Source organism: Primulina huaijiensis, chromosome 2, assembly GCF_012295235.1.
Source record: "Primulina huaijiensis isolate GDHJ02 chromosome 2, ASM1229523v2, whole genome shotgun sequence".
NCBI lineage: Eukaryota > Viridiplantae > Streptophyta > Magnoliopsida > Lamiales > Gesneriaceae > Primulina > Primulina huaijiensis.
In genome coordinates this window covers 30959548-30977506 of record NC_133307.1, presented here as the reverse complement: position 1 = coordinate 30977506, position 17959 = coordinate 30959548, and the positions used below count along the sequence as shown (strand labels likewise).

The 17959-nt window shown below is 34.3% G+C and overlaps 3 protein-coding genes, 1 non-coding gene and 1 pseudogene across 6 annotated transcripts; 2 read left to right on the top strand and 3 right to left on the bottom strand.

Annotated features, from left to right (window-relative positions):
* The first annotated feature begins 6 nt into the window (after positions 1–6).
* LOC140961691 (endoglucanase 21-like) lies at positions 7–1065 on the top strand. Its single transcript, XM_073420355.1, has 4 exons — positions 7–96; positions 182–308; positions 391–563; positions 646–1065. Exons 2-4 carry the CDS (start codon positions 188–190, stop codon positions 1015–1017), a joined length of 666 nt encoding a protein of 221 aa, XP_073276456.1. The 5' UTR covers positions 7–96; positions 182–187; the 3' UTR covers positions 1018–1065.
* Positions 1066–3196: 2131 nt separating this feature from the next.
* On the top strand, positions 3197–6150 carry LOC140971603 (uncharacterized). 3 transcript variants are annotated; one of them, XM_073433944.1, is made up of 9 exons: positions 3197–3460; positions 3546–3611; positions 4092–4172; positions 4261–4314; positions 4397–4465; positions 5113–5175; positions 5289–5371; positions 5460–5525; positions 5655–6150. In XM_073433944.1, the coding sequence occupies exons 1-9, from the start codon at positions 3233–3235 to the stop codon at positions 5686–5688; spliced, it is 744 nt and encodes a 247-aa protein (XP_073290045.1). In that variant the 5' UTR covers positions 3197–3232; the 3' UTR covers positions 5689–6150. The 3 variants fall into 3 exon arrangements, with proteins under 3 accessions (XP_073290045.1, XP_073290046.1, XP_073290044.1); XM_073433945.1 differs by having other exon boundaries at positions 5641–6150; XM_073433943.1 differs by having other exon boundaries at positions 5460–6150.
* A 782-nt stretch (positions 6151–6932) lies between these two features.
* On the bottom strand, positions 6933–7035 carry LOC140971922 (U6 spliceosomal RNA). The gene has a single exon (XR_012174396.1). It is a non-coding gene; the product is annotated as a U6 spliceosomal RNA (small nuclear RNA).
* A 937-nt stretch (positions 7036–7972) lies between these two features.
* LOC140971602 (uncharacterized) lies at positions 7973–12183 on the bottom strand. The gene is made up of 10 exons (XM_073433942.1): positions 12104–12183; positions 11396–11481; positions 10847–10984; positions 10533–10754; positions 10317–10438; positions 10015–10197; positions 9636–9920; positions 9241–9513; positions 8692–8975; positions 7973–8457 (listed from the first exon to the last, which is right to left on the bottom strand). Exons 1-10 carry the CDS (start codon positions 12104–12106, stop codon positions 8443–8445), a joined length of 1611 nt encoding a protein of 536 aa, XP_073290043.1. The 5' UTR covers positions 12107–12183; the 3' UTR covers positions 7973–8442.
* A 2605-nt stretch (positions 12184–14788) lies between these two features.
* On the bottom strand, positions 14789–17363 carry LOC140961682 (trihelix transcription factor DF1-like; annotated as a pseudogene).
* Positions 17364–17959: the final 596 nt, after the last annotated feature.

The following is a 17959-nucleotide window of genomic DNA, read 5'->3' as shown; positions in this document are numbered from 1 at the left end:
GAGTACTCAACTAATAAATTTGATTCCGCGGAGAAGGAAGAATTGGTTTCGGAAAAAGGGGTGTTCTATTGGAACAACAAGTTCACAGCAAATGCGGTAAAACTTCTCTGTGTTCTTGAGTTTCATGTCTTGGGTACAACATAATTGTTGATCTTGCAACAGATTGTAACTCATATTGCAGGTCTTGATGACAAGAATCAGATATTTCATAGATCTTGGCTATCCGTATGAAGATGCATTAGCCACAAACAGAACAGATTTGCTCATGTGTTCGTATCTTTCTAATCAAAAATTAAGTGTGACTAACGGTAAATTTAACGAAATATAATACTTAAGTTAATTGATCTTACTATACGTTCATGTGATGAGAATTTTTGTCGAAATGTTCAGGTGGGCTAGTTCTCCTAAAACCAGATATTAACGCCCCACTCCAATATGTTGCAACTGCATCTTTTCTCAGTAAATTATACAGCGACTATCTTGAACTCTTGAGCAGAACTGGTGGCAGTTGTAATACCGCAATCTTTTCGATTCAAATGTTACGAGATTTCTCCATCTCTCAGGTACTTGGACACATTGTGATTTAAGGAATCAAGATGTTCGATTTTTTTTGTGGCAAATTCATAAAAATTCTACTTTTTTCAGGTGAATTACATACTAGGAGATAATCCAATGAAGATGAGCTACATGGTAGGATACGGGAACCGTTACCCGGTGCATGTTCACCACAGGGCTGCATCAATTCCGCATGATGGAAAATGGCACTCATGCTCAGAAGGAGACGGGTTCTTGAATTCGAAAGACAAAAATCCCAACATTCTTTTTGGAGCAATGGTAGGAGGGCCAGATAAAAATGATGCTTTCTTGGACGATAGAGCCAAGCCGTGGTTTACAGAGCCGAGCATATCAAGCAATGCTGGTTTAGTGGCGGCCCTCGTCGCACTTCTGGATCCAGCTGATTCTGATGCCCATAATTTAGGCATAGACGAAATGGGAATGTTTCGAAATGTTCATTAAAATTCCAAACAAGTACACGTTCTTTTTTGCTCAATAAAGTCTTCAAAGATTTTTTTTTTTTTTTGATATCTTAATATAAAGGTTGGAAAGACTCGAATCTGAGTCAATACATATATAATTTCGGTGAGATCATTGAGCCAAGCCCTCGTCTCAGTCTTCAAAGATCTTTCACCAACAAATTAACGAAAAGCGACTTAATAAAATAACGGAAATATCCGTACAACGAATATTACATGTCATGTAAAGAATCACGAGGTTGAAATTTGAACTTCATTTATTATTTAATTTACTCAGATATTCTCTCCTCTATGTAGCCTTCAAATTTTCCAATACATGTCTTCATACAAAAAATGTATTTATATGAATGAAATTTTTCAAGTTCGATTATTTATTAATATTGAAAATTATTATTATTTTTAAAAAAAATTAATTAATTAAACAAACATGTTGAATTGATTTGAATAATTGAAATTTAACTATAATAAATTTATACTGACTTATTTATAGTCTTTTGTAAATTACATCACTAAATAAAAAACATCAGCGAGCAACTAACGTACGTGCATGTTCCATGCAAATTTCTTGGACTTGATAATAAAACCATTCTTTCATAGACTTCAAACATATTTTATCTTACACAAGAACAGATGCAATAATTGAGTTTATGTTTAGAGATTTTCGAGCAACTTACACTATTTAAACAAAAATTTCCAATTTATTTGCCATAAATAATTATTTTATTTAATAACTCAATAATTATTTTAAAATTTGTTTAATCATTTAATAACTCATAGATATTCGACCAAGCATCTTGAATTTACAAATGGGTATTTATTTGATGCTGATATTTAAACAAATTTCCTCAAAAAATTGAAACTTTCCGGAAAAAACTGATGCTCACCAAAATTTAAACCTTTCGAAATATATTAGGTACATAAAATCATTCCATACAAAATATTATAAACACATAAAATACCATTAATTGCACAAAATCAACCTAAATATATAGGTTATCTCCTACAAATTCGATACAAAAATAATACACACATAAAATATCATTAAATTCCCCTAGGTTGATAAAAAAAAGTTTAAAATTTTAAGTTAAACAAAAACTACCCTTGTCAAAATTTTTTTGTTCCGACGGGTACGATGAATAAGACGGAGACAACGGAGATTGCTGCGGATTCAGCAGTGGCAGAGGAGGCATCCACATCAACGGCGACGACTGACAAGGTGACAGAACCGTCGCAGCAGCCACGAGATGGGCAACGATGGCGGCGGAGCTGAAGATTGCCGCGGTGACGACATAAACGCTGACAACGATTTATACCGTAATTCTATACTGTGTTAATTTCGAATTTGATATTTGACTTTTCTTTTATATAATACAACCAAAGAATAAAAGCAATTAGAACATATCACAGAAACAGTAGAGTGTATATCACCGCAATAAGATCAGAAGAACCCTTATAAAGGAAGTCATTAATATTCCATTCCACCTTTTTCAACTCTTCCACGTCTTTGCCCGATTTGCTGATAATTGAACAGATTCGAGCATGTGCATACAGCAAATACACAGCAGTGTTCGTGGTGATGACTTACAACTCTTCTGGCATCAAAGTTACAAATCTGGGACGATGTCATAACTTGGAGACCCAATTATAACAAACTAGTCATATGAAGACTTGCCTTATTTATCTTCGAGATAGCCACAATAAGGAAAAAGGAATTTTTGTAGCATGTCATCAAACCAGAGTACAGTTGATACTATATTTTTTTCCCTTTGTTTTAGTATAAAATGAATATAGGAAAGTTTAAAATAAATGGAACGCATAATACCACAATATTGAAGAAAAAGAAAATATATAACTCAAAATATCATATTAAATATGTTTATTTCATAAAAATATTATTAACACAAAGAAATATGTTAGTAAAAATTTCGAAATCAACAATTTATTTTTTACAAAATATGAAATAAAAAATGTACGATAAATAATATTAAAAATCATAATGAGCTAATAAAAAGATCTAATTGGGGAGTTAAGTAAAACGCCTGTTTTGAATATTGGTTCTGGCCCAAATTGAGATGTTATATGGTTATTGGACCATAGATGACAATGGCCCAATATTAAGCCCATGAAGTTTCCAACTAACACAGACTTGTGTAGTAGGCGTATCATCATTATTTGGAGGTGACAATTTTCCCATAGCCATGGCGGGTACCTTAACTGTCACCATATCACTGCTCACGCTCCCGCGTACGTTAGCCGCGACCAGAGTTTGTAGCTCTTCTCTATCATCTTCGAAATGCTATTCTATCATGGGTTTCAATCCTCTGAGTCGCGGGACCACTGTACTGCCCTCAAGAAAGCTTGTGATTCGAGCTGCCAGAGCCGAGTCCAAAGGGGTATCTCTAGGTTTCAGAGCACCAGATTTCGAGGTTTGTGAAAATTTTCATGGTAAATTGAGTATATTTAATTTATGGGTATTTTTGTTTATTTATAACATGGGAATTTGGATTGTAGCTTCCAGAGCCGCTGACTGGAAATTTCTGGAAACTGGAGGATTTTGAATCTTACCCGGCTTTGCTGGTATTGATATTTTATTATTCATGTAAGAGGGTATCATTTTATTTCGTTGATTTTGGTAATGTAATTCAAACTGAAACTATGTTGTATTCTGCCTCATTTTTATTTTATTTGAATTATACTGCTCCTTTATGCTTCAATTTTCCCAATAGATATCAGCTCGAGATAGGAATTTAGTTGAGTGACAAGAAGGTAAAATTATAACCTTTTCCCCCGATGAAATTGATATTTTTATGAGCCCTTAACGATGGGATTTTGGAAGAAAGAAAAATACAAGGTCTTTGACCAAATTCAAAGTTTCTTGGGAAGTGAACCTTGTAGGTTCAGAAAAGATATGTATAGAAATTCAGAACATATTCATTGGTTTGCATCTCGCTCGTGGCTGGTTCCGTCCCACTATACAATGCTCGCTTTCTTCTTGTTGTTCCCATCTTTCTTCGGTTTTCGTCAAGCTTTGGAGAAACAAACTGTGTGCTGATGCAGGTCATATTCATCTGCAATCATTGCCCATTTGTTAGACATTTGAAGAAAGATATTGTAAAGCTCTCAAACTTTTACATGAAGGCAAGCTAATTATGGTTCCTTCGCTGTTTCTCTTTTGTTGTAACGTCACACATACGGATGCATTTACCCTTGTATACTTTTGTTGCAGAAAGGGCTTGCAGTAATAGCAATTTCTTCAAACTCTGTGACCACTCATCCACAGGTTCAGATTGCCATATATCTTAGAACTTGACCCATGTTGAAGCCATTGAATTATTCATCCAAAATTACCTTATTCCTCACAGGATGGACCCGATTACATGGCTGAAGATGCAAAAGTATTTAAGTATCCTTTTCCGTATCTTTATGACGAGGTATGCATTTCGAATATCTAGCTTCTGTCTCTGAAGTAAATTTTGGCGTATCCATTTCTTTTATTGTATCATAACATCATTTGTTAGTGCCAGTATTAATCGGAATATTTGCAATCAATAGATTTATTATTTTTGCATATTGATTTTTTTATACAATTTATAATGATGCATTCTTGCTGTCGGGAAAAAATTGTTGCTTAGTCTGTTTAGTTGGGTTGATGAGCTTGTATAGATAAATGATGTTGTGGTAATTAAAATATTTGAGTAGGATGTGAAATAATATTGAATAATAATAATATGTTTGGTTTTATCGATTAAATTTGATATAAGATGCGAAATTCAAATTTTTTTTCCAATAGTTAATAATAAAAATAAAAGAAAGTTGTAAAATAATAATATTGTAATTTTAAATCAATGATTTAATTGATGTAAGATAAATAATTAATTATTTGATTGATGTGTGAAGAATAATCAATACATAAAATTACAACCAAACGATTGTATGGATTGGATTATTAATCTCTCAAGTCAACCAAATGCAACTTAATATCTACCTTCTTCAGGTGATTTGATAAGTTGTTCTGCTCACAAGAAATGCGGTCGATAAAAAAATTTTCACTATTTATTTTGTTTTTCTATTTTGTTAGTCGCAAGATGTTGCAAGAAATTTTGGAGCAGTTTGCACACCAGAATTTTTCTTATTCAAAAAGGTAACTCCTTGGCGTCTTATTATTATTATCTTGATACTTAGACTATTATAATAACTCTGAAGAGCAAATGAATTTTAATTGTTGTTGGTAGTGAATTATTATTCCGGTGGCAGGATGGTCGCCGGCCTTTCGAGTTAGTATACCACGGACAGTTTGATGATTCACGACCCAGTAGCAATGTTCCCATCACAGGAAGGTTACATACGTACACCAAGCTAGGAAGCTTTTACTTGATCGAAAATTTTGGTCACGTGCTCATAAGGATTATTTGATGCTGTTTTTAGGGATTTGAGCTTAGCAATAGACAGAGTTTTAAGTGGACAACCCGTAAACGCGATTCAGAAGCCCAGGTATTCACTCATCCAGTCATCCTGCTTTCTTTTTTCAGTGTCCTCTGTTGCGATGTTAAATTCGATAAAATGCAAACTAAAAAATGTTTTGAGGATGGAAAATTGTAAGCTTCAGCTCTCTTTAACCAGTGTCGGATGCAGCATTAAGTGGAATCCTCAATAATGCAATGAGTAGCCATTTTCAGCAGTGTTTGGTGATTCCTGGAAAATTTTCTTGGAGCACAAATGCTATTCTTTACCAACTGAGTTCACAGGGAAGATCACTTTTATAAAACAACTACCGAATGACGGACGGGTGTTGTATGATTTTTAACTTTCTCAATATAGACAGACCACTTGTTTCTTCAAAACTAAATAAATAAAGACAGTTTGTACTTTTGCAGATTTTTTTTGGCCATTGGACAAATAAATGAATCATATGTATTTTTGCACATTTTCGATAGAATACAAGTTGTATATTCGAATCTGTTTTTGGTTGCATAAAAATGGAATCATTGATTCGAATTGGAATTTGGGAATCTATCGTAGCTTGAAGTGTAAGATGAGTTGGGTTAACTTATTCATTGTTTAAATTGAGCTCGATTAGTATCCAACTTGAGCTTTTATATAATATTTATTTATTTATATTCATTTGTTTTTTTAAAATTTAAAAAAAGAATACGTGAAATAATATTTTTTTACAAAAATATCACTTTTTAAAAAAAATATATTATGATAAAATGGTGTTTCAAATCCCTGCCCCTTATTTTTATTATGTATTTTTAAAATTTTGGTAATATTATATTATTAATATTATTATTTAAATTAAAAACCTAATAATATTGATGGAAATAATAATACAAATCATATGAAATAAGTAATAATAATGTTAAAAATTTTGCAATTACAAAAGTACTAATAATAATAACACGGATGAACAAAATTTCGATATAAAAACGTGAGTGAATTACCAATTTAACTAAAAAACATTTGGTCGGTTAATTCATAAATTAGGTTTTTTTAATTTAAAAAATTTTGGTTAGGTTAATTCATACATTCGGTAACCCCTCGAAGGCATGCCTTCAGAAAACACAAGATATCGCAGACTTGACTGAAAAACAGTAGATACTTCATACAATGTGCTGTTTTTTTTTTTAAGAGCGAAGATTTCGTGGATCTGACATTTACATTGGACAAACAAGATCATCAGCAGCACAGGATAAAGCAACAAAAATGTCCATAAATGCTGTTTTTTTTACAATTATATAACCCTAAATCTTTTCATCTCAGCCATTTTAGCAGAACTGGTGGACTGAAGTAAAACTCAGAGCAAATCCAAGAGTTTATGGACCACAGAGAAATTCACAGCACAGCTGAAGAAAGAATTTATCATTTAGGACAGATTTCTTCTGGGAAAACTGGAGAAAAAAAAATTTGGACCATTTCTCGATTTATGCGTGTCATCCTTGCGCAGGGGCCATGCTAATCTTCTCTGTATCGTTCCAATTTTATCGGATGTCCCCGAAGGGACAAGCTATAGCGTGGAGCAAACAGTATATAAGAATAAGATAAGCCCGTTGTTTTATAAATGTGGGAGTTTGGTTAGAGCTTCTTTTATTTTGGGCCACAGAATACGCCCACGTTTGTGGCCCTGCATTTTGGATCCAATGCTTCAGAGCCCATGGTGTATTTTATATACTATTTAATTTAATGACTTTAAATATTAGGAAAAAAAAAAGGAAGAAAAGAAAAGAAATCACAAGATAAATTCAGGTAAACAATAATAATAATAAATGTTTTGGCCCAATTCAGAAAAATTAAGGGCATTCAACTCTATTTCCCCCCACAAATCAACATCATCCAAATCTTACTGCAAATTTCTTCCTCAAATACCTTAAACCATTTCAACACTTACTTGCACTTCAATACTTCTGCCTATGTGAAACTTCATTAATGGAGAAAATGTGGAACAAAATATAAAAACAGAAATAGATTTCATCAAAAAATTTCAATTTAGTTGGGAGAAAAATATATGGACAGAATCAGAATTTCATGCCAAGTTCTCGAGTAAGTCGGGGTCACTCCGTTTGTAGTACTCCGGCTTGTGGTTTTATTTTTATAAGATAATTTGATTGGAAATTTTCAATTTTCTTTTATTCGTCGGGCTCGTTCTTTAAAAAAATGATTACTTAGTCAAATTTGCAATCACGGGTGAAAAAGAGTCCGGTTTCATTTCTTTCATATGCCAAAATTTCACTCGAGAAAAAAAAAGGGCGAAAGAGTCTTTTTGCCAATATTTCTCACGTGCTAATTGCAAGAAGTCTACTCAACTTCATCTAATAATAATAATAATAAAGTCTGGTCAACTTCTATCAACGGTCAATAATCCATGTTTCCATTTTTCTTGGAGCATTTCCGATCTTTCGGCAAACAAAACATATCTTATATTTATATTTTCAAATAATCAAACTCTAACGACATTTATTTATTTAAAAAGAACGGCCAACAACATTTTCATCCTCAAACATACAAACAGTGCAAATGCAACAAACACCTTTTGTCGTCAAAACTTGGCAGAGACACACAGTTTGCTTACAATTCTAATTTTTTTTGTTCTTATCGCGTGTACTGGATCAGGAACACGTAAAAAGGGACATGAACGTAAACTAAAATTGCATATAGAAACAAAACACTTATATTCTTTTCTGGGAGAATGAAAAACCTTCTTTTTCGAACCCTTCAACAAACGACAGGATCATATTTTCAGTGTCATTGCTGTGAATCATCAAATCTGCCAAGGCACTGAAGCTAATGGAATCTCCGGTGCTGTTATTTCAGATGGCATCTTTTCAGCTCTGAGTACTTCACATGAATTGATTTTTAAGACCAATTTTTAGAGTAGTATTCCGGGAGGAGAAAATCCTTTGTAGTTATGTTGCTATATTTTCATATCCTGCAAAAAAAGTATGCACATAAGTGTCTTTTAGTTAAGTACATTAGCATAAAAAGTATCCTGGCTCGACATATGAACTTATGTATTGCGAGAATGAAAGAGAGCACGACCAAAATAAGATTAGAGATTCTATGCGTAACTTTTCTGAAACTGTAAGTTAAGATTTAGAAGAATGAGTAATTTTGATTTTTTCTCACCAACTAAAAAAAGTCTTACCATGGAAAGAGAACATACCTCGTAAATTCCTCCAGCAGATTGCTCACTGGGCGTTTTCATACATCTCTTGATCCCTTCTGCCATCAATTTTTTTACTTCCACTGACACGTTTAGGCAACCTCTAATCCGCAATATAGGATTACCGCCACCCAAATGTGCCTTCAGACGAGCAATTCCACCACGTTTTGAAACAAAGTTACAGTATTTGCATTTTGCGCCTTGTCTTATGTTATCCAACGGTATGCAATGTTCCCAAGCATCATCAAGTGGCCTTCCCCTTCCCGATGATTTCGTTGTGGCTGCTATTTTCGAAGAAAGAAAGAATGCTAAGATACTGCAGGACCCTGAACTTCGAAAAAGGTGGCCTAAACTAAAACAAAATTAATTTTATGTATAGTAAGAATACAAGTTTCATCCCACGAATCCATTGAATCGTCTCTTTCCACATTATAAATCCTAGAACCATTCCCACCACATAATTGTTCCATGTGGATGCATGAGGCTTTAAAGAGGATACTTTACCAATGTTACCAACTTACCAATGTTACCAACTAATAGACGTCTTACCTTGGAAAGGTCTCTTTGGCCGTTCATTAAATGTTTTCATCTCTTTTTCCATCAAAATTTTGATATCCGGGGACACATTAGGGCAACCTTTAATTCGCATTGTAGGATCACCTCCACCCAAATGTGCTTTTAAACGAGTAATTCCACCACGTTTAGAGAAAAAGTTACAATATTTGCATTTTGTGCCCTGCCTTATATCATCCATTGGCATGGCGTGGTCCCAAGCATCATCTAGCGGCCTTCCCCTCATACGAGATTTTCCTGTGGTTGTTACTTCAAAAGTAAGAAAGAATGTAAGACAATGCTACTCTGGTAAAGAAAAATTTCAGTCACTTAAAACTATTCAACTGCCACAAAATTTAAACATATACAATCATCACTCTCTTAAGGCACACCTTGAATATTCTTTACGCACTGTGCTTTCTTGTTTTGGACACATCCAGAGGTCGAGTCAGCTATTATTCTTTTGACTTCTGGCTGCACCTTACAGCATCCTGGTACATGAATTCTTGGGTCCCCTCCCCCCAAGTGTGCCTTAAGATGTGAGATCCCCCCAAGTGATGACACACAACCACAGTAATGACAGTGACACTCTGCCTTATGTCTTGAATCATTCACAGGTTTGGGCTGTTCCCAACCATCATGTATACAAGTTCTCGTTTTATCCTCCTGCGGTACGCCTTTCTCAAAAGCAAAAGTACAAAAGGAAGCTACAATGCATCAATTAACCTCCTAAAAAATTACCACAACCGGTGCTTGAACCGTAACTATTACCTTTTCTCAGGGTATCAAGCAAACTACGAGCATCACAACTCTTCATTGTTTCAGTAATTTTACATCCACCAATACCATGCATCATCACGTGTCTTCCCAACTCCTCTCTGCATAAATGAGAATTTGACGGGGGGCGTTGCTTTCCTCTAAATACTCCCCATAGATAATATCTGTCTTGGAACCCTGCAGAGTAGTTTTATTCTAGGAGGCTTAGTAGATATGGTATGAAGAACAAGTATCCCAGTGCAACTGTAAAATAAGCGCAAAAATGAACAGTAGCCATGAAAATGACACAAACATACTCCAGTAAAGCGAAGGCAAATCCCTCGAAGTAAAGACCAAAAGCTCAGCATTCTGCACAAAGGCTCTCATGGCAAGTTCTTTATGCATCATTTCATCAACGAAAATATCAAAATTCCATTCACTTCCATGTAGAAATTTTAAAAACTGTATGGTTAGAACGTATAAAACATAAAAAAGAAAGAGAACAAGATACAGAGAAAAATCATTACTAACACCTTATCTCCGATGGAAAGAAATAGAGTGCAATATTGTCCCAACTAAGTTCTGATATCTCAAAACTTTTTGGCCAAACAGCAGACTTGGGAAGCATTTCCAGGTGTAGCACAGGTTGAAATTGACTTGACTCTGCGTGCACTTCTTGGCACGCTCTGGTAGATACGTGTGCTATGACTCCATCAAGCATGCTGGGTTTTTTGTTCCATATGTGGAAATTTCCCCTGTCAGCAAGGAAGTAACAATTAAAGCTACGCATGAGTAAAACAAATGCATTTTTTCACAAACTTGGTGTGATGAGATTAATTTTTCTCACATCCAAATGGGCTTGATGGCGGGTTCAGCACATGTATGGCTATCAACTGTTGATTTTCTGTTTTGAGCTTCATCTCTGCATTCATCACAAACCCAATGGATGAACTCATTGCAACCCGGTATTACATCTAGACAGTAGCTGAAAAGCAGGATAAAAAAAAATTAAAGAAAAAATCCCTGATAGTGTAAACCTGAAAGACTAGGGGAAAAAGTGTCCGCTGATTACTTCTTTATCACAAATGGTTGTCTGTAAATGTCATTAGCACATGGCAAATGCCCATATAACAAGTCATTCTAGTTCTCTGGGACTCGAGTGGGAAATGAAGAATCAAGAAAGCATCAACTACAGTTCAGGATAATCTTGAGTGTGGAGAAGTAGGAAGCTGATTAGCATGCACATGTTCATGTTTAATTGTGACTCATTTAATCAGAGCCAAAAGATAAGTGAAAAGACTGTGTTTTTCAAATCAATTGTCCACGCTACTCAAAATATCAGGTCAAGCAAAAAATAACACATAAGGTAACTATACTTCAGCAATATGCAGCTTACCGATGCACGGCAACATCTAGACATTTGACACAATATACAAAGGCATTGGTGGATCCTCTATAGCCACACTGCAAACACGTGGTCTCCTGCATGATTAAATTGTACATCACTTCGCAATTAAAGAAGCAGGGTCATAAAAGAGAAAAATCTAGTTACAATTTCTTCTATCACAGGCATAAAGATGAAAGAAATGAAATGATAAAAAGAAGTTCTAGAAAGAGTCATACGATAAGCCTAACAAAAAAACGCAATTTTTCAAACATTATAGTATTGCCAGGATAATCCTAATTCACCCTTTAGCTAAAAACTTAGATCCACTGCTTACATATCACAAAAAAAAATAGAGAAAATAAAGGCCAAGAATTAAACTTTTCGTATTTTTTTAAGCAAGTAGAACCCCAAAAGAGTTTCAAGCTCATAGTCACCACATCAAAAGATCTAGCCACGCTAGCAACTTATTAAATACGATCAAATTTCCACAACTTCAGTCGAAATTTAAAGTTGGTACATAACCCGGAAAAAAAAAATGAATAAAATGCAAAAAATTCAAATAATTGAACATGGTAAAGGTTTGACTCCCAAAGCAGGGAAAAGAAGGAAACCAAGAATGAAACCGAAGCATAATAGAGCAATTCACAATAACAAGTGAAAAACCTCGAAAAATTATCCTGATGAGGGGAAAAGGAATGAGAAGCGAGAAAGGTATACCATGCTCCAAGAAAAATCATGCGAACCTAAAGAGAGCTGAATTTTCCTCAGTAATTGCTGCGAACAGGGATCAATATGATAACATACATATCAGAGGATCGAGTCCTCGCAAAAGATCAGAGTGAAGTGGAAAGTGGAGTTGGCGCAGAGTCCAAGCAGTTTTTATTTTCTTTTTCTTTTTAAAATATAAATCAACTTTTCCAGAGAAAGCAAAATTAAATTTTATACTTAAAGTAATCCCAAACCACAAAATCTATTTTGATGCAAAATTTACATTAAAATAATACGATTTCTGCATCAAATACAATATCTATTTCTAACTCATTTACTTCAAATCCTACACATAAAAAAATATTCCACAAATGATCAATTAAAGCATTTCGCAGTGCGAAGTGAACATCTTCGTCAGTTATATTAATTTTTTGTATTTGTATTAATTTATATTAATTAAAAATCATTAAATCAAATTAATTTTTAAATATTAATAATTAACATAAATAAATAAATATTTTAAAAATCAACAATTATTTTTTTAAAATTTTTATGATTAAATATCTAATTATTAAAATAATAAAATAAATATTATACTATTATTTAAATAATATTTATAATTTTTAATACAAATATTTATAATAAATACAAATAAAAAAATTAAAAAATTAAATTAAAAAAACCATTGGAGGGGGGAAATCTGCACCAAATTTGGCGCAGAGGAGCCCCCATTGGAGGGGGGAAATCTACACCAAAATGGTGCAGCCTTGGAGATACTCTAAGTAAATGTAGCAATCTATCTATCCTTAAAAGTCTTAAATTTGGCTTGAATTAGTCTTAGATTTTGGTCGAAGTCTCGAATTTATGTGAGAACCATTTTGATTCTGGATAGACCCATTGAGGATTTGCTTGTTTTTGTTTAAATGAAAAAAAAAAATTTGAATTTTAAATTTCGTGTGTAATCTCACTTTCATTTAATTAAGTGGTTTTTATTTACAAAAAGAATAATTATCATAACATAAATTCTTTAATGGGGGGCGTTGGATTTTAAAAAAAATTTATTTTTTTAATGAATTTATTATGTTAATATTGAATTTAGTCTTTATCAACTCAAACTCTAACTGCACAACTATTAATCACGATATATTTTTTAAAAAAAATAAGAGAGATTTAATTTGAATTCACTTCTCAAATTAAATTTCTAATATAATTCAAATAAACAAATCTATTGTAAAATGATCTCACGAATTAATATATATAAATTTATTAGTAACCCTCCCGCTTCCCTATTTTTTTCATCAATAGGCGTTTCTTTGGAAGGATCCGAACTTATTTGGGCTTATATTATCGTACCCCACGAGAAAACTGTACAGCCCACCTATGATACTGCACCACAAATATTTAAACTAAAAGTTAGGTGTATGTTCAAATTATACTACCCCCTTAATAAGAAACCAAAACAGAAATTGAAAAATTAAAATTTTACTTAGTCTCGAGAGCATGTCCAAATCAAAAAGTCTTTCATTTGAGTAGACAAATGGTAAGTATACAGCCCACCAGCCAGCAATTACTCGAGTAATTTCAACACTAATAAATATACAGAGAATATGTATTTTAGAAACACGAAGGACTGATCAAAAAGGCTTAAAGATGATATGTTAATTCGTCATGAATAATATTCCATATAAAAATGTTGCGAGCAAAAATTGAAACGTATACATAGAACTTTCTCCTTGAGATTAAGTTTTATAATATTACTTTTAAATATTATTTACGACGAATTAATATTATAAGCTAGGGATATGATTTTTTCCCCCATTATTCGACAATGTCTGCTAGAAAATCGTGATTTTAAATATGATCCATGAAGGTGCGTTTGGATTTATAAAGTTGGAGCTAAAAAAATTCAAATATCTGATTTCAAAATTTCTTAACTTGAATGAAATTCTAATAGTAAATATGATGGATTCAAGTACATCTAGGTTTGATTGTCATTGGAAGGTTCTTCTATCCTACACCGGGAGTTTTAATGTCTTAAATCATTTTTCAAATCAAATATTCTCATCCAAATCAAATACATATGATGGATTTAAGTACATCCAGGCTTGAATGTCATTAGAAGGTTCTTCTATCCTATGTCAGGAGTTTTTATTTCTTAAATCATTTTTCAATTCAAATATTCTCATCCAAATCAGGATTTTTTATTTCTTAAATCATTTTTCAATTCAAATATTCTCATTCAAATCAAATCCATCGTTGATTCACACACAACTTGAAATAATTTTCACGCGATTGTTATGCAACTCTTTACTAATAAATAACAAAATTCAAAATAGGCGATACCATTTACATTCCATGAACCAAATAATATGAAAAATAAAATAATATGATATCTGACAATACCATTCCTTAATTTTTTTAGTTGTGAAAGAGGTTTGATCTTGTTTTAAATCTATGATTTTGTTGCAAGATGGGCTATAAGCTTAGTCATCACCTATATTTTCTTTGTTTGTATATTGAACTAAAACTCTCATTTTTTTCACCCTTTTTACGTTTTATTTATTTCCAAAATAATAAATAAAATTATAAATACATAACTCTTAATATGTTTATTAAAATCAACCCTACGACTATAACCTTTCTAAACCAACCATGAATCACCCCATGTGTTGTATCTGAAATGTCACAGTCTTTTCGCCGCCACCTCCGCTTTCCTGATCAGATAACTTGCCTTCATTTCGATCTCCTTAATTTTCTCTTCATTCTGCGACGTTTGAAATTGAAGATGGCTGCTTACTTGTGACTATTTCATAGCCCCCTCCCTCTTCCTCTTCTTCATCCTCTTCATGATCAATGTTCTCAATTTCCTCATCTTGATTTTGATCATGCAACGTGGAGTCCTGCTGCTGTTTCTCAAGTACCGGCCATTGCTGTTCAGGTTGAGCCATTATCGGCAGCATTGGGTTATTGAGTTTCACTAAGTACTCGTGATTGGAGGAGGGAATATCCGTGCTCTTCGCTCTCTTTTTGTGTAAGGCATCGAGACGTTGAAAATATGGACATGTCTTCGAGTCTTCGGGTCTCTTCTTGCTGCTTTCCTTCACTTTCTTGAAGTACTTGTTGATGTTCTCCCATTTCTCCTTGCATCGCTTAGAGTTTCGGTTGTATCCTAGCTTGCCCATGGCAGCGGAGATTTCCTCCCAAAGGGATCCCTTTGGCACGTTTTCTTCGTACTTGACATCAAGACTGGTTCGCAGATTGATCAGGGCTTCGATTTCTTCTTGAGGCCATCGCAAGGAGCTGAGCTTGTGAGGTTGTTGTTATCACCGAAGACGACGCCTGTTTTTCGTGTATTCAAGATTTTTGTAGGTGTCGCAGTCACTGCTATTGGTTGCGTGAGAGTGGATTGTTGAGGCGGCTGTGTAATTTCCGGTGCTGGTACCTCCACTTGAAGCGGTGGTGCTTTACCAATCTTTGTGAATCCCAAGTTTGATTGCTCAGTAATTAGCCTCTGCAAAAATGCTACCACCGCTGCGTCCTTGGCTGTGGAGATTGATCTCTCCTGTACCAAGAGTTCATGATCTCGATTAATTCTCTCCGTCTCTTGATTCCTCCAAGCTTCCTCTCTCACCACTTCATCCCGCTCTCGTTTATCCAGCGTATCCAAGAACTTTTTGTGTAGTTCCTCCTGCTTCTCTAACACGTTTTTTACCAAACGTCCGAAAAAATCCTTCCATTTTCTCTTCTTCCACCGTTGCCTTTTTATGCTCTCGTCAGAAGAGGTGGATGAAGAATTTGAATTTGTTACCAAACACGCTGAATTTCCAAGACAATTCAAGGGTTTAAAATGTTGGATCTGAGGATGATTCGAGGTATTCATTGCCTGTAACGGAGGCTGTAATATTCTAGCCTTCATTGAATCGTTTGGGTGTACTACACTAGAAGGATCCGGGCTAATTGATGCAACAGTGCCAACACGTAACTGAATTGGGAAACTAGCCTGCATTGGTGGCGCCGTCATTGTGGTGGCGACTGGTGGCGGTTGTGGCTGATAAGTACTACTGAAGGAAAGCACAGGCACCGGAGTGTTTTCCCACGCCTGTAATTGATCAAAAAATCGATAATTCTTGCCGACGGGGTTTGATGCGCGGCCGTCTTTGGTTCTTTTGTGGTACTTGTTTACGTTTTCGAATTTCTCTCTGCATTTCTTTCCACTTCGTTGAAAACCAAGCTCCGCCATTTTCCTGGAAAAAATAGAAGTTTGTGAAATTTCCATTATCATCCAATCCTGATCAATTGTAGTTATAAAACCAAATTTATTAATTAATTCAACATACAATACAAGCATGAGAGAGTTAGCTCCACCGATTCAATACAACAATAACTAAGACATAAAAAGCGGATACGAATTATAATTGATTAAAAGCGGCGGATCCAATTCAAAAATAACAAACTGGATCGATTATATTTCTCAAAGAATATTTCCTATGAAATTCCAAATCTTGGAGTTATATTTCATCTTTAACCCTAATTTTTAAGGTCAAATGCAAGTGAACATATGAATAAAAGTGCAAAAAACAAACCGGAACATATGCATGAAAGCTGCTGAATTCGTGTAAAAACAAAGACACTTTAATGAAAAGCGATAATCCATTGAAACGACTAATGATCAAGTGGTCGGTCACCTTTTACAGAAAAATCAATAATTATTGATTCAATTAATTGTAAGCGAGTGTCAGATGGCATGCATGAAATGAAAAAACTTTCGATCAATTTACCTGGAAACTTCTTCCCATAACGGGCCTTTGAAATTCGAGTCCCTAAAAGCAACATCCATATCAAAACGAACTTTGAGCAAAGCCAAAGTTTCTTGCTTCGGCCACCGGTTCCCACCGCCGCCAGTTCTCTCGCTTTCTCCCACACCTCCGCCTTGAACAGCGCTTGATGCTCTGACCTCACTGCTGCCACCGCTAGCGCCGCCACTTCCATGGGCTTCTGCCACCGCAACGCCGTCTCCTGAGCTACCCCTGAGCCCAGGAACACCAAGCATCATGCGGAGGAGCCCTTTTTAAGCTAGCTAGGCCCTCTGCTGATTACAGCTGAAAAAATAAAATTAAAAAGCGCAAAAGTGGCTGAACTCTGTGCGTTTTATGCAGAAGAGATGCGATGAATTTATTTATTTAATTCGGTGGGATCTGCTCGTCATTCGAACCCCTCGGAAAAAAATATATTATTTATTAAAAATTATATATTTACATTTTCCTTTTCAGAAATGATGGAGTCGGCCTTTCCTTTGCTTGCCATCTGATCTTCTTTAGCATAAAAAGGTGTTTCTATAGAGAGATGAAACCTAGATAGAGAGCGACTCCTCAACTTGCCCTCGCTGCATGAAGACTACGGGTTTTGTTAATACTATTTATATGAAAAATATATTTGTCTATTCAATCACTCATAATATATAGATAAATGTTCATGATTCATCACTAACACACGTGCTAAATACTGAGTTGTTGAAAACATTGCACATATGAATATCATCTATCAAATTCAGACTAAGTTTGTATATAATTACATTTTACATCTGGTTATTATATCTTATGTCTTGTTAATATTAAAACGATATTTTTTTGTTTTCATAAACGGGATGTGATTAATAAAATGAGAGTATAAATAAATGACTCTTGTTATTGTTTTTTTTATAATATAATATATGAATTTATGAGTTCAATCCTCTACACCTTATTTATGTANGTTAATAAATCAATTGGGTTTAGCACTGTTGAGGTCCAAAATATTGATTATACTTGCAGAAGCCCAAGCCCATTAGACGCCCTTAAAAATCTATAAATAGAGGAGGTTCCGGAC